The following is a 27,642-nucleotide window of genomic DNA, read 5'->3' as shown; positions in this document are numbered from 1 at the left end:
CTGTGAGCGAGTATCCTCAACGAGCGCCTGTGCACAACGCAACTGCCGTCAACACGGGGGACGCGGACGCTCTCGCACCTGCTGATACTTGTACAGCATCGACAATAGCAATGACAACTTTTATTGCCAACTTACTAATAATAACGTTACAATTTTTCAGCATTGCAATTGTAAGACACATTTCACATCACACATGAAAACAGACCACGTGCCGGATTGTCCCAATTCAAATACTGTCTGTCATCAACTACGTTTCTTTAACCCCTTTTTACAAAAACAAAAACGTGCGCCCTAGTTTATGTACATACAGCATATAAAATGTCAACAAAGCACTGTGCTGTGTAACAGGCAACAAATATACTTCAGTAGTTTTGCGCTGCACAGCGGCCAGAAGATTGCAGTGCAACAACGGATCCTTGAATCCGTCCGTGCAGAGCTTTGCACATCAACCCTTTATATGCGTCGGATTTCTTTTCCTCCGGATTGCTCCGGTTTCGTCCTTAGTGAATTTGTCAAACATGCCAATGAAGGGCCCTCCTGACAAAGCGTCTTTCGGCTGAGCGAAGCTTCATTGGCTAAACAACTTGCATTTATCATAGTCGTATCGTGGTAATAAACGCATGTAATCGGAGTCGGTAAATGCAGTAGTTGTGGTACAAAACCCATTGCTGTCCAGAGTAGTTGTTACTAGACTCCGACAGTAAGTTTCCCCAAAGTCAAATATAAAAAAAAGAAAACATACAGTACGTACATTCTTTCATGTTTTTTTTCTTCAGCAGATTAAGATGTGCGTTGTACACATTTAACCCTCGGTCATCACGCAAGACACAATAATTCCTGCACACATGAGTCGCAAGTCTAACCACGCGACGAACACCAATTGTCTAGCCCTTTGTAATCCACCTTTGGATTAAGGTCGTGCCATGATGGATCAGTTATCGGAAGCCTTGAGAACTAGACTTCAACAGTGTGGTCAGTGCATGTTGGTGAAGAACAGAGGCCAAGTTCCTGTCCACATGTCACAAGCCGCTGTTAGCCGTGGTCAGGAAATCGAATTCAGGTGGCCGGGTTCATGGTGAATTGTGCTCACCATTACACCAAACAGTGTATGTAACTAAAAAAAACCGTAGAGCACTACTATTTTTTCTTTACAAACATGTAAACTCCCAGGTTTAAAATAAGACAGGTTAAAAAAAAAACATTACTGAAACTTGCGGCTAAAATATACTCCATCTGAGCTGTGTCTTGTTTTTGGGCCAGACGCCAATAAGTTATGACATTTCATACAAGCTTAAAAATTACAATAACAAAAAACATCCCGACATCTAAGGGGCCGTCCATAAATGACGTCACAGCGATTTTGGACGATTTTTGACCCCCCCCCCCCCTCGTCACACGGCGTCACAAAAAGTCAGACCCCCTCCCCCCTCAAATATGACGTCACAAAGCTCTGCCCCCCCCCCTCCCCAATTTTTTGTTAACATGCTTCAAATCGCTTTAAACTATTGTCATTGTAGTGCGTATTTGATGTGACACTGCACTCCGATGTTATAGGAGAAAACATTTAGTAAAACGTCTGTTTAATTAAGTAGAACGTGTTGTCTATATTTATTTAAAGTTGCGCATTTTGATGTGACGTCACATTTCTTACCCCCCCCCCCCTTCGTCACACATCGTCACAAATGTCTGATCCCACCCCCCCCCCCCCAGGTGCGTGACGTCATGTATGGACGGCCCCCAATACGTATAGAGCAACACTCAAGCGAACACTAGGTGAATACTTTAAGGGCAACAATAGGGGGAAAATACAATCATATTGTGATGCATTAACAATGGAACACTCAAAAGATTCGATACACCAGCGTGTGATTTTTTTTGGATGGTATGGAAACACAGACCCACACATCGCACCAACAGACTCGTCAATGCGACCATTTCCAGTGTCAACTGTTTTAACGAATTAAAGTAATTAGATTTTTAAAAAATACTTAAGGCTCATGGAGCCAAAGGCATGCTAAAAATACAGTAAAGTACACAGAGCATGGTCAAATACGAACATACAATGATAAAATCTACATCGATAGTGATGGGTAACTATACGAATTGTTTATTTTTTGGGATGAGTTGTATATGGACTTACGCAATAGGCAATTTTAGCCTTCTTTTTTGAAATATTATTTTTGAGTGCAGTATATGAAATAAATGGCATTAAAATAAGACTTATAAAACTCTGCTTCATGTTTAATATGGGGACATGCCTTCCCCTTTCTTCTTGCAAAAATGCCACAGTGGAATGCTAGTGATGTGGTAACAATAAACCCATCACAAAATACACAACAAAACCAAACCTTGAGACCACGGTGATGAAGATAGCATCGAGTTGATAGTTTATAATGAAATAAATAAATGTGCTGCTTTTTGTTTAATCCGCTGCTGGATGAAGGCCTCCTCACGCTATGCCGGTGGTCACTTCGTTTTCACCACGTTGGTCAGTGGGGAATGGTGAAGCAAGGGGAATCCCCTGAGCGGTTAAAATGTTACTCGCCACTGATGTTAGCCATGGCCGGGAATCGAACTCGGGTTTTGCCGTCTTCAAAGCGCAGTGCACGAACCACTCGCGCCAATGCTCTGTGCGGTTCAATTTATAAACCCACAATAAAGTGTCTCACTCGGATGCAACTTGGGCAGTTAATATTATTACAGGTTTGTAGTCGTGAACCAATGTTACGCAGCAAGCAACACACACACGCCTGTACAATGTGTGTGTATATAGTAAATACCTGCACGCGTAAGACGAGTGGTATGTTCTTGCTTCATATGTTACAAGCGGAAATGCGTAAAACTGAATATAAATATTTTTCACAACCATTACCAGACTCGGCCTTGACAGTGCGATGCCCAAACCCCCTGCCTGGTCCCTCCCTTGACGAACCCCGACTGCAAGACTTGAAACAAATCCACTAAAGCTCTCAGAGCATCGGCAGTGTTTACAGATTTCAGGCTCTCGCCTCTGGTTGCATTTAGGGAAGTTTAATATCGTGGCATACTCCTTCCCTGTGGTGATGTCGGGGCGCTAATGGTGTATTTCATTATCCACTTTGTGGACAGAGGTGGTGGGTATTTAAGATACTTGAGCATTGTTTCGAATGCCACTATTGATAAATGAAAATGAGGATATATTTCTGCCATTTGAGTGACTTGTGTAACAAATATTAATATCGACATTCCATCCACGGACAATGTGCTGTTCTAGGCATATGCCTGTGGGCACAGGCAGTAACAGGAGCCGATATTGGGGCTTCACATAAGATGACCATTTTTTTTACAAAGGTTACATCGGGGTTTTTCAACAAGTCAACATCAGTTTTCATTTTAGTTTTTAACCAGCTGGAAGTTAATATTGAACCAAAGCCTCGTTGCTGGGCTGTCTGACTGCGAGATGATCATTATGCATAACACAAATCTAGATGTCCACTATCCCAGAGCCTTTAATTTCCAGATCTGGCAACACTGGCACAGCAACGGGGTTAAAGCGAAGCAGCTCCGAGGAGCAGCGTGCGAAACATTTCCACCATCGGGCCCGGCCGATCATCGCTCGATCATCGGTCAAATCAGCCTTTCGGTGGGCGGCGGCTTGACCACGTTCCACATCTCGAGGCGGGTGCCCTCCTTCTCCTGCCGGCTCGGCTCGTACACGCCCTGAGTCGCCCTCTTGCTGCGGGCCATGACGACGCAGGTCGCCGCAGCGATGGCGAGGAGCAACGCCAGTACCGCCGGACGACGCGCCCAGGACCAGGCCCAGCTGTGGCGAGCGTGACCACGATGTCCACCAGGAGGCCTAGAGGGGGGCACGTCGTTCAGGGGAACACGCGAATGAACCAGAACGTGGCATTTCAAAAACACGCGGTTAGAATGCTTGAGCGACCGAATGAGGAAAGAATGAAAGGATGGCCAGTGATGGTGAGTGGGCGGTGATTGACGCGGATAGTTTTATATTTTGTGTTTAGTTTGTTGTCCTTTCCCCACACCTCCAATTAGCACGGTTGGCTACGTACGTCGCAAAAGAAGTTCAACATGCATACGTACATTTTCATTCAGGCAGAGGCGACATTAAAATGCAGACGTTGGGAAATTTCTGTAGCAGGAGTGCACAAGCACAACATAACAAAAGCCTCAACTCATTCAGCAATAACACTGGCACTAAGAGGCAATGCACGTCATCGTTATGAAAGGTATTGCTATGACATTCATTGCTATGATGAAGGAACATCACCCAACATTTAACCTATATTTATTTAAGCTAGGTGACATTTCAGGCAATTACCCCTTTTCACTTGGACCAAAATAAATAAAAATCCATTGCTCAAAATGTCACCTTTCATATGTATATTTATTTTCACCTGTCGCAAAATGTTATTGATTGAATGTGTTGAGTTTATGTTATGAAGGCGAAGTTAAAGCGCTTATATTCGTGAGCCCTTAATGATTTTTCAGTCTGTGAAAGATTCTCAGATCCACACAGGTCACAGGTTGAAGGGATTTATAACACGCACCACCAAACAGGTCACAGTCTGACCGTGCATCTTGACGGGATTGAACACACATGTGCGTGCAACATTTGCATGAGCAAAGCTGGAAATCTGCTTTTAAAAAGATGTAAACAATGTGAAAAAGTGTATTGCAGTGCCACAGCCATTACCCCAAACAAATGGGTAGTGCTTGAACTAGCTCAAGTGAAAAATGGGTGATACAAAAATGTCAGGAATTCAAAGAAATTGAAAATACACATTTAAGTTTACTCAACAATTAACATTGGTCAATGGACGCTCTCTGATGTCTTACCGCGTTGGAACGCATGTTTGTTTGGCATGTCTCACGTTTTACTCCCATGTGTTGGGAGCTCCTTCAGGAACTGAACATAACCGAATCGTTCCTTCAGAAGCTTTTGGCACGTGGAGCAAAACGTCGGACATCATGCCAAACAAAACGCGCGGTCCGGCCCTAAAAAAATATCTGAGAGCTGGTCAGCACAACCTTAAAGAAACCTACACAGGAGCACAGTTTCCAGTGTTTTACCATTTATTTATAAAGGATCAACCATAAAATTTTCAAACGCTTGACGTGGTTCCAACCTCACACGGATAACAATTAAAATTATTACAGACTATAGGTAGCAAGCAATTCTATGCATGTTATCATTCAAATAGCTAGATTTATAACAAAAATATATTTAATATAGTAAAAAGTCTGGTAAAAATGTGGAACTTCACCAGACATGTCATGGACATAACATCACAATTAAAGTGATCAAAGCAATAACATACCAAGTAGACTTGAAGGACATTGGTTATTAACTTTCGTTCTACATCGGAAAACTTTATGAGAACTAAAATGCTTCGTCATTACTGAAGGACATTAAGGTTTCCCCTCGTTCTCCGTAGCTTCTGTTATCGACGCCACTGTGTCACAAGCCTGCTGTGTTCGCTCGCGAAACCTATACGCTAAAATTGCACCGAACTTAAAAAAAGTAAAATAAAATTAGGCAGTCAATTTGCACACGGGGTGGATATCAAATCGCGCAACTGCCCGCTGTTCAGCCTTCCACTTTCAAAAGGCCAGCTCTGATGCAAACGCATGCAACTTTAAAAACAAGCACTCCGCACCTTTGTAACCCTAACTATATTTGCAACATTCACATTTTTCCAACATTTACCGTTTTTTGAAATAATTAGGGAGTGGACCAGACCGGGAATCGTACGCACTACAGCACACACACACAGTTTGCTCGGCTTCAATAATACAAAAAAACCTCTTTACTGCTGTTGACTTAACGCTGCTGGAAGCGTGGGTGTATGATCTGCACACCGTGACACGGCGGCTCCCGCACAGACACGGCCTGGTACGCGGCACCCATCAGCACGCACCGTAGCTCACGGGCAAGTGACGTCCGTACGCCCGAGTGCTGGAATAACCCTCCCTCAGCCCTCTCAACATGCGTTAGCTGGCAGCAACGATTATACACACTGGTACAGCAGAAAGACTCGCAACAAGGAACGCACCACTGGACTTTGCTCCCAACCCCACCACCGCCACCTTTTCTCTCTGGTGGGCATCAGACGCGCGAAGTTGGTAAGCGTCGAGTTAGCGGCTGTCGCGTCGCAGCTCAAGAGGACACGGATCTCGCATTGCCCGCCGTGACAATGAGAGCCCTTCTGCACGGGCCTCCGAAACGTCGTGCGCAAGCCAGCATAGCTTCATGGTGCCGCTCGCCATAGCAGCCGTGTAATTCAATACATCGAGTATTGTGTTACGAGCCAACGTGTGTTGTAGGCAGCGGATGAGAATGCCGTGTGATGCACGCATACATTCATCACCCACTTAGGAAGCAAAACCTGTTTGCTCAAATTTACGTAAAAAGGGGTTAAATTTAGTCGTATAATATGGCCACTGGCCATGACTGCAGATGGAATGAAATTACTGCAATGAAAATAAGTGGGGGACTTTTGTTTACAATTGCGTGGTGGTGGTATGGTAGTAAAATGCTAATTATACCATGAATATGACAAATAAAAGTTCAAACCCACATAACCAGATCAGCAGCTTCCTTGCACCCACAGCAGAATTTCAGTCACTTTGTTCCCAGAATGTGCCCAGCAGCAGCCTCTTCCTAACCATTTATAAAATCACCCGAAGCAAATCAAGGATACTCAATAATAGGCAAGTTGGAGCAACATGCAGACTGTAATGTTAGTCAAGTTTGGCAGGTCAGCTGACAAAAGATTATTGCATAAACCAAGGAATCAAATGACTCGGCTGTAGAACAGTGGGTGTGTGCTCATGTCCAAAGCCGACACATGTTCTATTTCAGTGCTCACCACGCCTGAAAATACCTCTTTTCCACTGTACAAGCAAGCCATTTCGAGCCAAGCCCGGCACAGATCAGGAGGTGCCAGGTTTTTTTCCCCCTGCCGAACCTGGGCCGTACCGCCGACATTACACGTTCATTGCGCAAGGGTCCAACCGTGCCAACTAACGCGACGCCCGACGAACATGATGTTACGACAATAAAGATGAACCCTAGCCCTGGCTTATGTTGGCCCCCTCGAGCCAGATTCAAATGTCTTCTTGAGGTGCCAGCGCATCACGGTTTTGTTCTGGTTCGGCTCGCCAAATAGCCGGTGGAAAACCATTCGTAACGCAAGGGCCCCGCACCGGCTCGGCTCGGATGTGTCAGTGGAAAAGAGGCATTACAGTACATTCTGAGTCCCAGTGGTCATCTTCATCCGTGACATTTCAGATTTGTTTCTCTCTTTATCGCAATTGATTTTCCTGGGGCTCAACAGTCTCCGCCTTTGGGGAAAAAAGATTGTCCCGAGCCGAAATAAAGGCCGTCATATGAGACGCTCTTCAGGTGGCCTCTGCAGGCCTCCCGGCGGGCCTGTCTGCGTCACGCTGGACTTCTCCTGCATGTTGGGGTTGTAGGTCCCCTCGTCCCTCCGCTTGTTCCGCACTTTAATGAAGCAGTAGATGGCAATGGGCAGCGCCACCAGCAGCGCCAGGCCGCCCACCACAACGGGCACTACGATTGCCACGATTGAAGTGCTGTTCTGCGTCTTCTGCAGCTAGGAAAAAAGCAACGTCGATAAGACTCGAGTCACATTTGTCATGTAAAATATAAAAAAGGGTTGCCACCACCGAGGCATAAATGCGACTTGAACATAGCATGGGAAGAATACTACATCATAACTACATCAAGCCACACTGACCAGCATGGTGAAGTATGGTGAAACAACTCGCATGACTGACACAGTGCGGGCAGGCGTTTTAAGAGAGGAATTAAATCCGTAAAAAACTGCTGGAAGATAATTTACCTTCAGTTGATATTTACGCTGAAATTATAAATCAACATGCATTGTGTTGCGTGTCGTGGAGTCTCAAGATTGTTTTATAGCAAGGTCCTGCGTGTGGTGTTTGGCAAATTCCTTCACTATTTTGTTTTCCTGTCAAGTGCCCTTGACACGTCACAGCCACTAAGCATTTGGTGACCATTGTGGTTTTTTTTTTTTGCAGCCATAACGTTTCAACTTCCAGAGCACTTTTAAGAATTCTTATCAGCAGCAGGATTCAGTTCACTCGCATGCGACATAAAACATGCACAGAGACCTCCACAGACAGTCACACAAAACACATACAGACTATAATGTCCGCATGTAATAAATCTGCATTTCTGATTTGAGGTCGGCGGTGGGGTGGAACGTTTCGCAGCGAGAAACTATTGCGTATGATTCCCGACTCGGGCGCTTTCTGTGCGTCGTCTGTACATTCTCCCCCTGTTCTGCATGGGTTTTCACCGGGTTCTCCAGTTTCTACCCATAGCTAACCAACAAAAAAATCTCTAAGTAAAAAAAACTGGCATTGGCCAAAACATCCCAATTCTGAGTGAATTACACTGCAGATTACTCAATTGGGATCATACGCAGAGCAACATCGACCACTACACAACAACCTTGGTTAGGTCCCTCCTGAAAAAGAAAAGAGTATTGAGACTCGTTGAGGCTTTCTGGATAAACAAGCATCATTAAAAACAAATCAACACAATTGGCCATTGAGGAATGGCAACACTGAATCATATCCGTATGCATTTACAGTATTTCGATTGTAGTTGTCCGATATGCAACAAAAAAAGACGTGCGCTCCAATGTCATTCCACTTACACAGCATGGATCTCCGCTGGCGTTATTGACGACAGATTGATGTTCTGGACAGGTGCCTGTACGGATCAAAATGTATTAGCCCCGACTTGTTATCGCGCAGAGCTACACACGCTAATCACACAATTACTTACGCCTTCGCGATCATCGTAACCATTGCTGCCAGCACAAGTGGTAAAAAAGTATACCTTCTTGCACCAAGAAGGCTGTAAAATGCGTAGGCAGAAACAATTTGTAACTGCTCTACTGATAACACTGTATATCCTTCAGCTGAAAGCACACCGCAAATAATATGCAATGCCTCAATGTTAGAGATGCTTATTCAGCTGCACACGCATTTGTGTTACGAGTAACTCTTAGGCGGCGGTTTTGCATACGCAGGTCATAATTTGACACACGTGTATGTATGCTGAACTTCTTTCGCGCCGTACGTAGATAACCGTGCTAATCGGAGGTTACGGGGGGAAGACGAACAAACTAAACACAATAAAGCAGGTAAGGGGGCAAATACCGTCTCCAAATCTACAGTCGCACTCCTGATACATTCTGAAGCACAATGCACTAAAACACCGTGGCACACATTTAATATTGCTTTTTACCTAAAGATCAGCAACACCTACATATTAGCATTCATTTAAATTCCACTGTTGTTATGCTGCGTACGACTTTCCAAAGGATATCGCTAACCGATAAGAACGGGCACACACACAAACACACACGGGCAGTTCCATAAAATTGGGTGACCTCACCAAGTAATTCCAATGAAAATGTGGCCCGTGCCAATGGTTTCCGACACAAACACACCAAACTGAACGCACATGGCTTTCTCGGTGTAGATGTAAAAGCCAATTCGTCCCGAGTTTGTCCAAACGTTGTTTTACAAGCGCGTATACTTCACATCACAAGAGCATATCATTGTTTACATGGCATTACAATCCTAACTGGATGACACACAATGTCTAGGTAACAAAAGAGGCCACGTTTTGATAATTCAGCACGAGGTGTAAGTTCAGGTTAGTCATGTCTAACCAGGTGATAGCTCAACAGAAACCAATAGTTATAACCGGCCTCTGTATAAAGTGCTTGAGATGTAAATTTTTAAATCGTAGAACTACCCACGTGCACATATCACTTAACTCTGTGGCACCCAAACACACAGTATTGTTAGAAAAAACAAGAGACTCTTAAATGCGACTCATTAACACATTTTCCCAAGAGTCCTTTACACAAAATCCAATTCCAAAACGGTGCGTGTCTCATATTTCTATATACTGTGGCAGAAATGTTATATTCCCATATCTTTAACCACGCGTTATAAAAGTAGCAATCCATCTAACTTACAATTTTTTTTTATAAACACACATTTACTTAAAAAGAAACCACACAACTCACCATTGCTGTATAAAGGACCGCAGTCCTGAGCAAATGCCTCCATGGATATCAGAGCAAGCAGGAACACGGAGAGCCATATGGCCCAAGAAGAGATTGGCAACCTGGCCATGCCAGTCTGCTGATGCTGCAAGTCTAGCGATTGAATGGTCTCCTTTCGGAGTATGAAGAGGCTAATGTACCGAATATAAATACAAATTACGATAGAGAACAAGCCGCAAATCTTCTTGTTTCTTCACTCTTATCCAGAGAAGCAGACACACCCCCCTTTGGCCACCTCGTCCGGGGGACTGCTTGCAGGTAAACGTTCAAATCAGAAGTTACTTTGAGCAAGATTACTTCCACTTTTTTTCGTGTGTTCAACCTGAGCTGTATGTTAAACGAAATAAGTTGACCTACAGCCAAGCCAAAGCACACACGGCCATCTTGTGATTCAAACAGCGACGATGACGAGTGGAGGTTTTTTTGTTTAAACGCCTTGTTGGTGATGTGGGTGGCCTCCTCGACTGCCTTTGTGGTCACAGCCTCACAAGTGCCCGACCCTCGTGCGGCCAACTGCGTCCAAGCAGCAGCAACAGCAGCAGCAGCAGCTCGTCACGCAACAGCGGGTGGAGTGGCCCCCCACAAAAAAAAGATGACAATTGCTGTTTCTACTCCCCCACCAACACCCCCTTCTTCACGACATCTTTGCTCCACGAGAGAGATCGCGCGCAGCTTTCACACAATTTTTTTTTGTTCCCGGTGGTCACACGCCAGGTGACGAGCTGACGACCTCGCTTTCTCCGCGTCTACGAGGTCTCAGGCTTGCCGCATGGGCGAGAAACACCCTCGTTGTAGGCAACAGCTGCCGAGAGTCGAATCACCCCCACACCACGTTGTAGACAACAGCAGATCAGAGTCGAATCAGCCCACACCACGTTGTAGACAACAGCAGATCAGAGTCGAATCAGCCCACAGCACGTTGTAGACAACAGCAGATCAGAGTCGAATCAGCCCACAGCACGTTGTAGACAACAGCAGATCAGAGTCGAATCAGCCCACACCACGTTGTAGACAACAGCAGATCAGAGTCGAATCAGCCCACACCACGTTGTAGACAACAGCAGATCAGAGTCGAATCACCCCACACCACGTTGTAGACAACAGCAGATCAGAGTCGAATCAGCCCACAGCACGTTGTAGACAACAGCAGATCAGAGTCGAATCACCCCACACCACGTTGTAGACAACAGCAGATCAGAGTCGAATCAGCCCACACCACGTTGTAGACAACAGCAGATCAGAGTCGAATCAGCCCACAGCACGTTGTAGACAACAGCAGATCAGAGTCGAATCAGCCCACACCACGTTGTAGACAACAGCAGATCAGAGTCGAATCAGCCCACACCACGTTGTAGACAACAGCAGATCAGAGTCGAATCACCGCACACCACGTTGTAGACAACAGCAGATCAGAGTCGAATCAGCCCACACCACGTTGTAGACAACAGCAGATCAGAGTCGAATCAGCCCACACCACGTTGTAGACAACAGCAGATCAGAGTCGAATCAGCCCACACCACGTTGTAGACAACAGCAGATCAGAGTCGAATCACCCCACACCACGTTGTAGACAACAGCAGATCAGAGTCGAATCAGCCCACACCACGTTGTAGACAACAGCAGATCAGAGTCGAATCACCCCACACCACGTTGTAGACAACAGCAGATCAGAGTCGAATCAGCCCACAGCACGTTGTAGACAACAGCAGATCAGAGTCGAATCAGCCCACACCACGTTGTAGACAACAGCAGATCAGAGTCGAATCAGCCCACACCACGTTGTAGACAACAGCAGATCAGAGTCGAATCAGCCCACACCACGTTGTAGACAACAGCAGATCAGAGTCGAATCACCCCACACCACGTTGTAGACAACAGCAGACGAGAGTCGAATCACCCACACCACGTTGTAGACAACAGCAGATCAGAGTCGAATCAGCCCACACCACGTTGTAGACAACAGCAGACGAGAGTCGAATCACCCACACACACCCACAGGGGCCTCTTCCTGCCTCTGTGACGTCACCTGGTAACCCCGGCAACAAGGTGTTGGCTACCCCCCCCCCCCCCCACCAATAGCACGTGACTACACCGAAGGTAGCCCCGCCCCTACAGGTAAAGGGGCGTGCAGGTGTCCTTCAACCTGTGGCGCACGCGGGGTGGGGTCCCCGGATTATGGGTGGCCAGGTTAGTGCCTGGAATCCGTGTGTGTGTGTGTGGTGTGTGTGTTGTGTGTGTGGTGTGTGTGGTGTGTGTTGTGTGTGTGTTGTGGTGTGTGTGTGTGGTGTGTGTGTTGCGTGTGGTGTGTGTTGTGTGTGTGTGGTGTGTGTGTTGTGTGTGTGTTGCGTGTGGTGTGTGTGTTGTGTGTGTGGTGTGTGTTGTGTGTGTGTGGTGTGTGTTGTGTGTGTGTGGTGTGTGTTGTGTGTGTGTTGTGTGGTGTGTGTGGTGTGTGTGTGGTGTGTGTGTGTGGTGTGTGTGGTGTGTGTGGTGTGTGTGGTGTGTGTTGTGTGTGTGTGGTGTGTGTGTGTGGTGTGTGTTTGGTGTGTGGTGTGTGTGGTGTGTGTGTGTGTTGTGTGTGTGGTTGTGTGTGTGTGTGTGTGTGTGTGGTGTGTGTTGTGTGTGTTGTGTGTTGTGTGTGGTTGTGTGGTGTGTGTGGTGTGTGTGTGTGTGTGTGTGTGGTGTGTTGTGTGTGGTTGTGTGTGGGTGTGTGTGTGTGTGGTGTGTTGGTGTGTGGTGGTTGTGTGTGTGTGTGTGTTGTGTGTGTTGGTGTGTGTGGTGTGGTGTTTGGTGTGTGTGGTGTGTGGTGTGTGTGTGTGTTGTGTGTGTTGCGTGTGTGGTGTGTGTGGTGTGTGTTGGTGTGTGTTGTGTGTGTGTGTGGTGTGTGTGTGTGTGCGTGGTTGGTGTGTGTGTGCGTGTGTGTGCGTGTGTGCGTGTGTGGTGTGTGGTGTTGGTGTGGTTGTGTGTGTTGTGTGTGGTGTGTGTGGTGTGTGTGGTGTGTGTTGGTGTGTGGTGTGTGTGTGTGGTGCGTGTGTTGCGTGTGTGGTGTGTGTTGTGTGTGTGGTGTGTGTTGTTGCGGTGTGTTGCGTGTGTTGCGTGTGTTGCGTGTGTGTGCGTGTGTGTGCGTGTGTTGCGTGTGTTGCTTGTGTGGTGTGTGTGTGTGTGTGTGGTGTGTGTGGTGTGTGTGTGTGGTGTGTGTGGTGTGTGTGTGTGTGTGGTGTGTGTGCATGTACGTGTGTGTGTGAGTGTGTGTGGTGTGTGGGGTGTGTGTGTGTGTGTGGTGTGTGTGGTGTGTGTGGTGTGTGTGGTGTGTGTGGTGTGTGTGGTGTGTGTTGTGTGTGTGGTGTGTGTGGTGTGTGTGGTGTGTGTGGTGTGTGTGGTGTGTGTGGTGTGTGTGGTGTGTGTGGTGTGTGTGGTGTGTGTGGTGTGTGTGGTGTGTGTTGTGTGTGTGGTGTGTGTGGTGTGTGTGGTGTGTGTGGTGTGTGTGGTGTGTGTGTGCCCCCTTTCTCAAGCCGCCCAGGACGCGTTGACGGAACGGCGAAATGGGATGGCTTTCGAGTGCTCTAGAGTAGTCTGGCGATGGAGCTACGAAGCCATACGCGTTCATTGCTTTGCTCCCTCCTTTTTTGGGGGGGGGAGGTGGGGGGTGTAGAAAACACTCGGGAGTTTCGTGCCGCGCATGTGTATAAGTATGCTAATGTTTGTAGGTATGCTAATCTTTGCACAGTCCACATTCCAAAGTTAGGTGTCAGGCGGTGCTGGTTGCAGATACCACGTTTCACATTCCACGGCCTAAGCAGCGTTGGGCATTGCGCGACGCTGCGTAGTAACAGTGGAGGCGCCACGGGTCGTGCTTGTAGAGACGTATTCCTGCTTGTTATCCTCCACATCCAACAACAACTGTCCGTTCATTCGTACACACTGTCAGTCTTCTTCCAATGGGATTGATAACTCCATGCCAACAACAACAACAACTACAATGGTGATGTTCAGAGTTGATGTGTGTCCATTGCGTCTGGGTTTTTGTTGTTGTTGTTGGTGAAACGTGAAGCTTTCCTTAGAGCCTAGTCTTTGGTGTTGGACCAGTGGCGTCATCTGGTCCAACACCATGTGAGACTAGGCTCTAAGGAAAGCTGTCTCGGGTGTGGACCAATCAACTTCAAGGACAGTGCATACATTATCAAAGTTATGTTTTTTGTTTGCATTCCGACTGCAGGTATTGTGGTCTATGCAAACATGACTCCTTGTAAAAAAGGTGTCAGTTTTGTTGCCAGATAAAAGGGTAAAACAACCAATTCGCATATTTCTCTGCCGGCAAATGAGGTTCCAATGGTGAAACGTAAAGCCTCAACGTCAACCACCCATTCCTCATTCCTCCGGTGGAACGGTCTAACGCACAACAACAATAATGAGGCATCAGCTGGTGGCCACTGCGTTCGTCTTGAGTGGCATCAGAACACAAACGCGGATCCGAGTCATTCACTCATTGAAGCGCGTACTACTCCCACGCGCGTGTCAAAGACAAAGATCTCCCCGTGTAAGCGACACACGGGCTGTTGCGGCGAATGATCTCAGCGAGGACATTATAGTCCAGCACGATGCACCAGTGGGTGCTGTGGCTAGCGCCACGCCCGCCCGCCTTTGTCTCCCCAATTCCGAAGTTTACACACACACACCAGGTACTCATCTAAGGTTAAGTTCACTGCTGCTGATAGTATAGTCGTCACTGTTATTAGCTGTAAGTGAAAGTCCAACATAGGGGGCATGGTTCGTATGGCAGTGTGCTGACTGATGTGATAGCGCTGCGTGTGTGTGTGTCTTTGAACACCTCCTGGCAAGCACTGCACTATCAGGCCCACAATGGATGTGTTTACACAGGCCAGCAAATACATTACGGAGGCACAAGCGTGGTTTTTGTATATCATGACTTTGGAATGTCAAGGGTTCGCAAGTGTGTACAGTTCCTGTTGTTTTAGATTTTATGGACGTGCGGTGTTGCATCCATGCTGTATATGCATATGTGTTATGCGGGGGTAGACGATTCTCTACATATTATATTCCATCATTAATACATAATTTTCAGTAAACATAGTATTGCAACATTAATCAGCTTAGACACACAAGGTTCCTGCACACCACCATATCCTCAGCTTAACAATGTGACAAGAGACAATGTACACCTCCCTTTGTCAATCCACTGGTGGACGAAGGTCTCCCACTATGGTTGTTCTCGGGTCATACTTCACCGCACTGGTCAATGAAGGTCGGTCAATCAGGACACAATACCGGGTCAGCCGTCACTGGCCACTGATCTGAGCTGTGGCTGGGTTGATAGCGGAGTCTGCTCATAATAGCGGAAAGGTTAAACGTGCAGCCTTCTGTAATATCTTGCTCACTTGAGGGCAGTTGGCCTACTCCTCCACACACTGGCCATACTTTATTTAAATAAGTGGGAGTGGCCACATTTCACCCCACAGGTAACTTAATGCTTTCAAAAGAAAAGGAAAAAAATGCAAACATAAATCGCATTATTGTAAGCATGTTAACATTTTGTGTAATTAACTGCCAATCTAGCACACTGGAGAAATTAACCAGAGGACAGTATTTCCAAATGCGGGCAAAACAGCTGATCTACGCCAATGAAGAATGTTGGTCATTCCAGTGACTTTACATGAAGATGATTTTAAATGTCTTGCATGTTTTCTGATGATGTACAGTTTTACACGGCAAGTCCATGCAATAGCTATTCAAAGCAAAATACAATCACACAGCTTAATAATACAACAGTATAGGATAATATATCAAAGGCTAACTTAATCTTGTCTTCTCAGTCGTACCTTTATATCTTCTATTATAAAAGTCCGGTGTTAGGTTTGTCCATTTGTCCATCAACTAAATCCTAAGAGCCTCTGAGAAGGCCTCAATCAATAAGTTATAGAAAGTGGATCCCCGCCCACTTCCAAAAAAAAAGTGTTTTGTAGACATATATACCTACACACCCTACATACAATAGACTCAGTGGTATCTGCACGTAATTGGGGTGGTGGGGAAGAAGAGGACATCAGTGGGGGCGACTTGGCAAGGCGCAAAACACCGAGATGCCCTCCGCAGACCGCCGACATTCTAGTTTATGTAAAAAGTCAAAACCTGATTTGTAGTTCACACTGTAGGCACCACAGGTCATGCTTGTATATACGTATCCATGTATATGTTATCATTTCATGTTATCCAAACAAGCAAGGAATGGTGTTCATTTTCAGGTCAGAACAATGAGGCGGTGGTGTAAATTCCACATTTCTACGCCAGGGGTGACCTCGGAACCAACCACTGCCAACACAATTCAGTACTCATGTGATCAAACCTGGAGGAATCAACGGTTGATTTGCACTCCAATCAGGATTTACATTCACAACTTCCAAATGGCAAGTCGAGGCCTCTTTTATCGACATCAAAGATCCCGCAACATTGACAGACCGTTGGTGCAAGAACATGTATAGATTGAATTCGCTCCATTACTCTTAAAATAGCACTAGTAGATAATTTGCATATAATTAGCATTGTTTTAAAACATGATTTTTACACGTGCAATCTGATGCATGCAGCATAGCCTTACGAATTAATATCATTCACAGGCATAATCCTGTATTCATTGAAAGACATTCCTGCGGAGGGAGCTGCTAGTAACGTTGGGTTGCTCGGTCAATGGCCAGGGTCAACGGCGGCGTGGTGTATTCCGCAAATATGCCCGAATGCGAGTGCGGGCACAAGCCGGCGTGAGTAGGTTAAACGTTGAGTTTTATAAGGGCATCACGGGGTGAGCAGCCCCTCCCCACCCAGCCCCACCCCTCCCACCCCCCACCCTCCCCACCCACCCAGCCACACACTCCCCACCCAGCCCCTCCCTACACGACGGACAAAATAATCCCCTGTGGGCTGGTGTAACCAGGAGGTTACTACCAGTATAATTGTTACACCTTCGGCATCATCAGCAGGCACCAATGTGGAGAGCTCTACAAGAGAAGCCTGCTCCATTTCAAAAGGCAGAACAGCTTTAGAAACACGCTGAGGCAGGGGATACACCGAACCCACAGCGTCAGCAGCAGCTCAAACATTACCTCAGCCGGAGGCGTTGCTCAATGTTGCTCAACAATTCTTATGGGCGCTTGTGATGAGTCTGCGACACTTCAAAGCCATAAGTGAGCCGTCACTCATTAGCTGTTAAAGGTAAAGGTGCAGCCCTGCAACTGCCCGCTCACGCCACTGCTGGCAGAAGGGCCTCCAATAACGTAACTCTCGTCAGGGCCCTAGATGTTGTATTGGCCTACTCTTCCATGCGGGCCAGACATCTGGGAAAAGGTGGGAATCCCTGCACTTCACCACACCACACGTGACCTGACCATCGGCGAACTTTGGAGAAACCTTATTTTTCCGCGGCTAGGTGGACAGTGGCGGGGTGAATTCAAGAAACTTGCCCCGTTGTTTCAATCACCGCAACGGGATATCAAACGCGCACCTCCGATGAGCAAGGTTTGCTATGTACGGTGCGAAAGAAGTCCAACATACAGACATACAACCCGGTGACCTCTGGATCTCAAGTTCATATATATTTTTAAATGGACAACAAAACTGTGTCAGCAATGATGATCTTCGATTTAAAATCTAAGCCGGACGAACCAGATTATTCAGGGAGTCTACGCAGGTAATAATACGATTATTGGATTTCAGAAGCAAAGCAGGCTTGAGCCTGGATAGTGCTTGGATCGGTGACCATGATGCTATAGGCCGCGGTGCTACGGGGTGTAAAACAAAATAGGGCATTGCAGTAAAATCCAGTGTCGTATTGTATGCCGATGTTGCCTCATCTCTGCTCCCCGTCTTTACCGACCTGCACTGACCGGTGAAGTAAAAAGTGGTGATCAAATCACCCTCGTGGCCCACATGGTGAGGGGAGACATTCGTCCAGGAGTAGACTGACAACGGCATGTCCATGTGTGTCTTGTGACCCCTATTTAAATCATTAAAAAATGTATTTTTATTTTAAGTAAGGTTCATTTAAAACGGAAATAAATATGCGAAGGAAAACATGATAGGGGTCAATTAATTGCGGGTCGCAAGACATCTGGACCACTCTGTACATTTGCCATATTACATTACAGTACAGCAGGACACATATGTAAGAGTATATGACATGGCTATTTCTATCTTTTTTAAGTGCAATATACAGTGAACCAGGTCAAAGTGTATCGCTGCTTAAATGAGTGGCGTGTGGTCCTCATCTGAATTAAGGACCCAAAGAAAGTGGTGTAAATTCCACATTCCTATGGTTGGCAGTCTATCCACAAGATAACCATGTTGAACTTCTTTCGCACCGTACGTAGCCAACCGCGATATATACACACACACTGTTCTATAGACTGTATTTAGAACACCTGATTGTAAACATTGTGTAATACGTATTATATATCTTTCAGTCCCTTTGTTAATCCAGTACGTCCTGAATAAAGGCCTCTCCGTGGCTTGGTGATGGGGGGCTGTTTGACCATACTTCACCAAGCTGGTCCATGTGAGTTGAAGGGGAGTCAATGGCCACTGATGTTAGCCGTGGCTTTGAATTACCCAGAGGTCTCTGGAGTCGTGAACCACCCCACCCTGTTATTGAACCACACTGAAGGAGGTGTAATGGCAATACAACGCCGGGCAGATTGGAACTTTACAAAAGGATTGTAAAGCTGCTCTTTGGTTCTTTCGGTGAAGTCACGAAGAAAGAAAATAATTAAATAATAGAAAATGACGTTTCGATTGCAACACAAGCAGTCGTCATCAGGTAGAACTAAATTCGAGAGAGAGAGAAAACACAGACACAGAGACACACAGACAGACACACAAGCAGAGAGACACACAAGCAGATAGAGACAACACAGACACGCATAGAGAGACACACAACATAGACACACAGAGAGAGACACACAACCGAGACACACAGAGAGACACAATATAGACACAGAGAGAAACACACAACAGAGACACACAGAGATAAACACAACATAGACACACAGAGAGAGACAACACAGAGACACACAGAGAGACACACAACATAGACACACACCATAGACACACAGACAGACACACAAGCAGGGAGAGACACACAACATAGACACACAGAGACCCAATGCCTCTGTGTCGTGGCCTTAAATAGAGAGAGAGGGGGGGGCAGAGAGAGAGAGTTGGGTCTGCTGGAGCAGAGAAATTAGCATGTCAATGAGAGAGCTGTGTGGAAATCCACCCCAAAGCTGCCGGGCTAATTTTGTGTTTTGTGATGATACCCGCAGCTCCTATTTATCACCTCTGGGATACTGTTGTGATGTAATGGTTTGCACGCTGGACTTGCAACCCAGCAGGTCGCCGGGTTCAATCTACCGGCACGGACATTGAAATGGGAAAGTTACAGAATCAGAATATTTATTCTGGTGGAATCCGATGAGCTATGAAGCTCTTTTGTCCAGTAAGGGCGGGTCGGAAAGTTATAAATCCACTCCTACCCCACCTCTGACCCCCCACCCCAACAACAATAAATAAATAACTGGTCACCCCACATTTGATCGGCAGGCCACGTGTGGTGCGATAAGACGTGAAGGCTACCACCACCACCTCTTCCGAGATGTCTGGTCAGAATGAAAGAGCAGGCCAAGTTCTCGATCCGGTGGCTCTCTCTCTCTCTCTGGCGCTCCCCCTAGGGGAGGCCCTTCCTGCCAGCAGCAGTGTGAGCGAGCATTCGCCAGGGCTGCCGCCTTCACCATTTACGTTCGAGCCTCCACCTTAATGCACCTTGCACATCCTTGGCTCTGAGCTCTGGCTAGAATTTGAAAAGTGCAACAACACTGTTCGGGCAATCTGTCGATGCCCTTGAATTATAACGGCGTGACTTATTTATTTTCCCGCACGGTTAATGAGTAACCACTAACTTGGCGAACGAAAAAAAAACTCCGTGCATCAAATTGAAATATCCTTTGTTGTTATTCAACAATTGCCCCCCCCCCCCCCCCCATTTTTTAAAAATAACTCAAGTGGCCACTTAAGGACCATCTCTCTTTTCTGTTTCAACATTATGATGGCGACATCAACAAACAGGCACGTAAATGTATAGACTCATAATACCGTACACACATTCGTCAACAACACTGCGGCCTTAAAAGGAAAGTATATGACGTGGACAAAGGCCATTTACCATTTTAAGGCCACGGTGTTATTGACGGATGCGTTGGGTTTTTGATTATGTGTGCTTGTACAACCAACGGCAACAAAGTATCACTATGTAATTTGTTTAGTATGGATACGTAAAAATGCCAGCTCTTGGCTTTTTTGTAGCATTTCAGCTGCCCTTGGAAATGTTGCTTTTGTTATCAACACATTACAGAGATGCACATTAACACACACACTAAACTATTACATTTGTAGCCTACAGAGGCCGGCAAGAACACGCTTGGGCGCCTTTGTCTCCCTAGTGGCAATGTTTACACATCCCACCAGGTACTCATTTGAGGCTGAGTCGACCTAGGGAAGACCCAGGACCGATTCAGATTATCGTTACTGGTGTTGGCCGCGAGCGGGAATCAAACTCGGGTCGCCGTGTTCGTAGCGCAGGGTGCTCACTGTTGCACTACCACACGAGTACACACACACACAGATCTGAACCCCAATACTGGACACACGAGACATTCCGCTCTGGATTAGGGCTGAACGATGAATCGATTTAAAATCGAAATCGCAATTTGAAACAATGCGATTAGCAAATCGCAAAGGCTGCGATTTTTTGCGATTTTAAAAGTCCCATTACTTTTAAATTGGAATTGTTTCATTATTTATTATAATAACTTTATTTATTTAACTTAACAATTGTTCTATGTTTGATTGTTCTATTTCAATTAAAACATTTTAATAAATACATGTTGGAAGCAATTAATATCTTTTAAGTTCTCATCCTTGCATTAGAATATATAGAGCAGTTCATATTTTGACGGTATCATGTGGTAATGCTCCATCACATGTTTTAAATCTATTACACAGTGAATGTTGAACTAAAGCTTGACTTTTAAAAAATGTAATCGCAAATCAAATCGCAATGTCAGAAAACTCGCAATTAGATGATTTTCCTCAAATCGTTCAGCCCTACTCTGGATGCTGGTTAAATGAGGCCACGAGTGGCGTTAATAGGGGACGATCGCTTGGGAACCCTTTAAGCCGTTGCCGTGGATCTCCTGTGCAGTTGAATCGTCCACTCGGGGCAGTCGCCATCCTCCACCATCCTCACCACCATTGGCTCTGGGCAATCCGCTGACGGATGAAAGCCTCTCCAAGACATCACCATCTCCCACAGCGAGGCGATGTCACGGCTTGGTGTCATCATAGATGGCTTCATTTTCATATTCTTAGGTTTTTTCGGTACAGTCACGTAGGTAAAACATTACAATTAATAAAAGTAAAATATTTACTAATTTACTTGATACAGCTGTCGTGGCTGTGACGGTTCCACCTGAAGACGGAAGCTTGTGTTGCCTCCGAAACGTCGTGATTTTTATTTTATTTTACTTTTATTAATTTTATGAATGTTTTACCTACGTGACTTTACCGAAAAAACCTAAGAATATGAATCATTGCAGTAACGAAAGCTTCAAATCTAGGCTTCATTTTATTTTTGCTCGCTCACAGAAGCTATTTCAGTGGCAGGGACAATCTCTGTCCTTGAGGCTAATTATCCTCAGCTTAGCCGTTCACCCGCCCAGCACAGATGACCAATTGCTCTCTGCTTCAACGCAAGCCAGCTGATTAATAATTGCGCGTGTTTAATCTGCGATACGCTCATTCGAGGTAAAGCTGCTGAATGTGCAAGCCCGCTATCGCTTGCCCACGTCGCTGTTAGTGGAAGGGCCTTCCGCTATCTTGAGGGAGCTCAAGATAGCCCCTATCGGTGATATTTTAGCTTTGGGGCCGTCCATAAATGACGTCACGCTATTTTGGACGATGTTTTACCCCCTCCCCGCCTCGTCACACGACGTCACAAAAAGTCAGGCCCCCCCTCAAATATGACGTCTCAAAGCTCTTCCCCCCCCAAAAATATATATATAAAACATGCTTCAAATCGCTTTAAACTATTTTCATTGTCGTGCGTATTTAATGTGGCGCTGCACTCTGATGTTGTAGGAGAAAACATTTATTAAAAAGTCTATTTAATGAAATAGAACGTGTTGTCTATATTTAAAGTTGCGCATTTTGATGTGACGTCACATTTCTCAAACCCCCCACCCCCTTCGTCGCACATCGTCACAAATGTCTGACCCCCCCCCCCTAGGTGCGTGACGTCATTTATGGACGGCCCCTTTGTCTTTCTTCCACACGGGCCAGACATCTTGCCAGAGGTGGGAGCAGCCAGACTTGTCCTCACCAGGTGAGACCTGGCAGCCGACGAACAGCAGCAGCGTGCACACTTCCACTGGGCGGGCAGAGGTCGTTCCTCTGGATTGCAAGTCCAATGTGCTATCCATTGGGCCACATCGGTATGCAAGTCCATTTTATACAAAGGTTATTGTGGTTGGTTAATTATTCTTTTTTCTCATGGGGGGGGGGTGGGAGGGGCGCAATTATTCATCTGACTCACTCCGTCCTGTTGCCTTTGAAAAAGAGGAACTGGAGGCATTTTGAAAACCAGAGCATAAAATGTGTCACCTGTGCCCATTCTCGATGCACAATAGCTAAATGATCACTCATTGTGTGTGTCGTGTGTCATTGGGGGGTTATCCACAATGAGGTTTACAAGAACCGGAGTAACTTGACTCATCAGCCAGTGATTAAGTATTAAAGAGCAGCATCAATAGTGGAATTATGTTTGCTGCCTTTCTTCCTCTTGTCAAGGAGCTGTTATTCAGCATACGTTGCAAGCTTAAGAACATTAGGATGCAAACCGTCTGCATTTGCAGCCAAACCATTGTTTCTCTGCTGCATTCTACCAGTAAATATGCAGCGCGATGCACAACACTCACTGGAATTAGCATGCTGCAAAACCAGTAAATAGCAACCCCTTTGAGAGGAATGTTTGTTTTGAATCGAATGAACTCATTTGTTGATTAGCTTGCAAAGCTGCTTTTAATTATCCAACCTGAAATCCGACCACGTGACTGCAACGGCGAGGCTGTTGCCATGACGGTATTAATCTTTGGCAAATGCAGCTTGCATTTAAAGCTGAGTAGACTCTTGTGGAAGAATAAACCCCCCATCCAAGTTGCATTTGGCAGCATATAATTTGAAAGCTATCCTCAATGAGCCATTACGATTGATGTTGCATGAAGTTTCTGTACACTAGTTTATCCATCATTCAGCCAGTGGTATCCAACCCCTGTAAGTATGATCTTTGTTTAAAGAGGTGGTATCTATAAACTTCAGTGGGGGGAAGGTGGGTTAGCGGGTGGGCATGACACAGTTAATGTTAAACGAAGGCCAAAGACGAGCTACGCGAGCCCACACATAAATGCTGATTTACTGAACTCACGCAAATGTTTTTAGACAGTGTTTTTTTTATATGTTTACGAATGTTCGCCGCTGTGAGGATGTAGAAGCAGCCGTAACCTCTCTGGCTCACAACAACAGGGGGAATACAACTGGCCTAGGTAGCGGTAATGGCTTGCTATGCATTGCATACGATAGATGAGACCAATCACAGCCTTTTGGTAAATCTACTGCTTGATGAAGGTTTCCTAATTCTGTGTTGGTCATGGGGGTTGTTTGACCATAACCTATTTATATTTTCCATATGCGACCTGGCTATTACAAATGATAGCCCAACGAAGTGGCTTGTAGTGTGTAAATATATAACGGCCAACTCCTCTAAAACGCGTGTTTCTAGACACGGCTACGGGGAGAGAACATGCAAACTGCAAATATACAACAGCCGTCAGGATAGGGATCGAATCCACGACCTCCTGTATACTCGGCGAGGTAGTTAACATCTCCTAGTCACCGTGGCGCCATGCCTGGCCAGTGTGGATTGGTGAAAGTGGGGGCAGGGTGGGAACTTCGACCCAAAAAACATTTTGAGAGAACACTCGCCACTGGTGTTAGCCTGGACCGGGAATCAAACCCACGTGGCCGAGTTCATGACGCAGTGCAGGGGCCACTACGCCACTGCCAGCCAGTCAGTCTGTGTATTTTGGGTAAGGCCCCCTGACCTCAGAAGCTCGTTTTGGATGGAGACTCAGGTCGCACGAGTGATTGGATAACAATATTTAAACAGCAGCGAGGCTTTTAAACCGACGATAACGATTAAGGTGGTTGCCAATGACGATGACCGTACCGGGCTTAATAAGTGTTTTGTTTTTGTTTTCACATTAACAGGCAAAACGAAATGTGGAGCGAAACGTCGGAAATCGTGTCGAACAACACGTGGTGCAACCCAGAAACACGTGCAAGGGCTACACACTGGAAATGGTGTCTGAGTGAACTTAGAAACTGTGCACTTTGTATTCGTGGAAATCACTATGTGCTTCACTTGTGGGTTTATTTCACCCGGGAAAGCCTCAATGAGTCTCAAGCACTCTTTTTCAGGAGGCTCCTGCCACATTTTCATCGTCAGGGGCGATGTTGCTGCTATGTTTAATCCTAATTGAGTAATTTGCAGGTGCATTTTTAGAATTAGGATGTTTGGCCAATATCATTTACATTGTATGCTATGGGCGGAAACCGGAGAACCCAGAGGGAACCCAAGCGGAGCAGCGGAAAGAACACACAAACTCCAAACAGTAAGGTGCCCGAGTCGGGAATCGAACCCAGGGCCTTCTTGCTGTGCAGTATCAGTGTTACCACTGTCATCCAAATGCACTTAATTTCCATGGAGTGGATCTATCTGTGCGGAGCTCTGAGTGATATCCGCTCGCGCGCGTGGGTCTTTCTCCTAGTGCCCCAGCGTCCTCCCTCATGACAAACACTCACGAATGGGAATTGCCAAACGTCTCAATGCAAAACATGTAAATACAGGGCATCATTATTATTATCATCACAGTAAACGTGTTCATCGGCCACTCCACATTGCGCAAGAATGTGCCAGTATGGGCGCATCGCGCAGGCATGTATAATGTGCACATACCTGTGCAGTGTACAAACCGTGCACGCGTATGTTTACCTGACTCACACTGCTATGTTCAGGTACAATGTGTTTTTGATACACATCAGCGGCTAACCTCAACGCGTGCTGTCGTTGCAACTATGAGTTCAAAAACCAAAGTTACATTGATATGGTTTTTTTAGGCAGTACCGTATCCTCTGAATAATAAGACCTTTCGAAAAATAATCATTTTAAAGTTGGGGGATGTGTCTTATACACCAGTGCGCCCTTGTCAATCAAGTTACAATTGTGCTCAGTGTCCAACCTAAATTCAGCCACTCGGTTTATGGTGCCACTCGGTCTTTGGTGCCACTCGGTCTTTGGTGCCACTCGATTTACATGCCACTCAATGGTGCCGCCCGGTCTGTATATATACTTGTGGGGACAACAGTGTGGGGTTTTGCTTCTACTGGATATGCTTCTACTGGGTAATGTAATTCTCACAGTAGGTGTAATGTCACTGGACACTTTACTCCTGTTGCATGTGCCCATGTGAATGTTTTTGTTGTTGTTGTTGATGTATTTTCCTCCAAACATTGGGGGGTTGCTTCTTATTTTCCAGCTCGTCTCGCAAACAGGTAGTTATTCTGCTAGTTATGCTGGTAGTTATGCTGGTAGTTATGCTGGTTTCTCGGCTGGGCTTGCTCTGGTTTGCGCTGGTCAGCTTATGACAAGACTTACCATCACCGAACTCATGTCACGATTAAAAAAAGAGAATGTGGCGCTTTAACCACCGTTCAGCTGCGTTAGACTTGAAACGCCTCTACATTCACGATCATGTGTGTACGTGCACACACACTCACGTTGGAGCTTCAGTAAACATTTGGGAAGGCACTTTTGGATACTTTTATCAGCAATTAAGCATGGAACTAATAGGTCAACGTTTACTTGCTTCTCATTCAACATTCTGTTAATTATCTTCTAATGCACAGCACTTAAATTCTGGACTCTCAAGTGACCCAGATGCCATTCGCCTAGAAGCCCTACACAGGCTGATGGGCTAAAATATAGATATTTTACATGCAGAGACAAATGAAGGTGAATATATTTTATTACTCACAATTGTCCACATTCGCATAAGGGATTCCAGGGATTATGTTCGTGTGAGTAAAACTACTCACATGCAAGTGCTTACCAAATACTTTAACATTCCAAACAGTACTCCAAATATTCCCTCCTGTTATCTTCCAGTTCCTAACTCAACATTGGCGCCTCCTAATCACACCTTTATAGCTACGGCAGGACCATGGTTAACTGTTCCCACCAACATCATGGGACCTCCTTTGCCAGTACCAAAATATACTAATAGGGTTTTTCCCCTTTTTTCTGGCAACAAAACTGACACCTTTTGCAAGGAATCATGCTTACATTAACCACAATACTTGCAGTCAAATGCAAACAAAAAACAATACTCTAATAATTATCAGAATATTCCTTGCAAAAGGTGTCAGTTTTGTTGCCAGAAAAAAGGGGAAAACCCCTATTAGTATATTTTGGTACTGGCAAAGGAGGTCCCATGATGTTCCCACCAACTTCGCTCCTCGATTGCTCTACCCACGAGGGCCTCGTTCTACCCCGACTGACTGGGTCGTCTCATCCACGCCGTCATTCATCCACCGCATTGCCAGGTCACACAAACACTTCCCCCTTTTCTGCTTCTTTCTTTCGCCGCTGCTCCACTCTGGAATTCCCTCATGCCCATCGTCTTTGTTCCCCATGCCCTTTTAACCTTCGCTTCGCATCTCTGTTAAAAGAATCGGCTTAGGAAAAATGTTTGATCGGGAAGTCTCTGCTTTCTCCTTCACTGCACCCATAGTCTCTGACTCCCTCCCCCCTACTCCCTGTGTTATTGGACTGCTTCCCCCTGTTAAAATCCAGGCTCAAAACCTTGCCCTTTTTTCTCTGCCCATGACCGACTCATTCATTGGCTCATTCACGAATTGACATGTTTTGTTCACTTGACAAACCTTACCAATTGCCTGTGTCGTGTGGTGGCGGGTTTAACTCGAAAAACCTGTTAAGGATGACTCATTCATGATATCAAGGTTATACTGGTAGGAACCTCCTGGTTACACCAGTCCACAGGGGATTGTGTCCGTCGTGCAGGGAGGGGCTGGGTGGGGAGGGTGGGGCTGGGTCGAGGGTGGGAGGGGAGGGGCTGGGTGGGGACGGTGGGGCTGGGTGGTGGGAGGGGTGGGGCTGGGTGGGTAGGGTGGGGAGGGGCTGGGTGGGTAGGGTGGGGAGGGGCTGGGTGGGGAGGGTGGGGAGGGGCTGGGTGGGTAGGGTGGGGAGGGGCTGGGTGGGTAGGGAGGGTAGGGTGGGGAGGGGCTGGGTGGGGAGGGTGGGGAGGGGCTG

At 46.2% G+C, this 27,642-nt stretch overlaps 1 protein-coding gene and 1 long non-coding RNA gene across 4 annotated transcripts in view; one reads left to right on the top strand and one right to left on the bottom strand.

Annotated features, from left to right (window-relative positions):
• Positions 1-1,475: 1,475 nt before the first annotated feature.
• The window catches only part of CRB2 (crumbs cell polarity complex component 2), a 92,606-nt gene continuing 66,439 nt past the window's right edge, over positions 1,476-27,642 (bottom strand). For 2 of the 3 annotated variants that reach the window (XM_061571824.1, XM_061571826.1), the window contains one exon: positions 1,476-3,838. In XM_061571824.1, coding sequence (XP_061427808.1) covers positions 3,464-3,838 — 375 coding nt within the window. In that variant the 3' untranslated portion in view covers positions 1,476-3,463. Of the gene's footprint in view, positions 3,839-4,836; positions 7,617-27,642 lie in introns of those variants that run through there. The other variant, XM_061571825.1, reaches the window with a different exon arrangement.
• On the top strand, positions 12,287-26,618 carry LOC133354746 (uncharacterized). The gene is made up of 3 exons (XR_009756617.1): positions 12,287-12,329; positions 22,486-22,581; positions 24,522-26,618. It is a non-coding gene; the product is annotated as an uncharacterized LOC133354746 (long non-coding RNA).

The sequence above is a fragment of the Lethenteron reissneri genome, chromosome 48 (genome assembly GCF_015708825.2).
Source record: "Lethenteron reissneri isolate LAM-NWPU_2019-01 chromosome 48, ASM1570882v1, whole genome shotgun sequence".
In the NCBI taxonomy this organism is placed as follows: Eukaryota; Metazoa; Chordata; class Hyperoartia; order Petromyzontiformes; family Petromyzontidae; genus Lethenteron; species Lethenteron reissneri.
The sequence above is the reverse complement of the archived record's forward strand: the minus strand, read 5'-3'. Positions and strand labels throughout refer to the sequence as shown.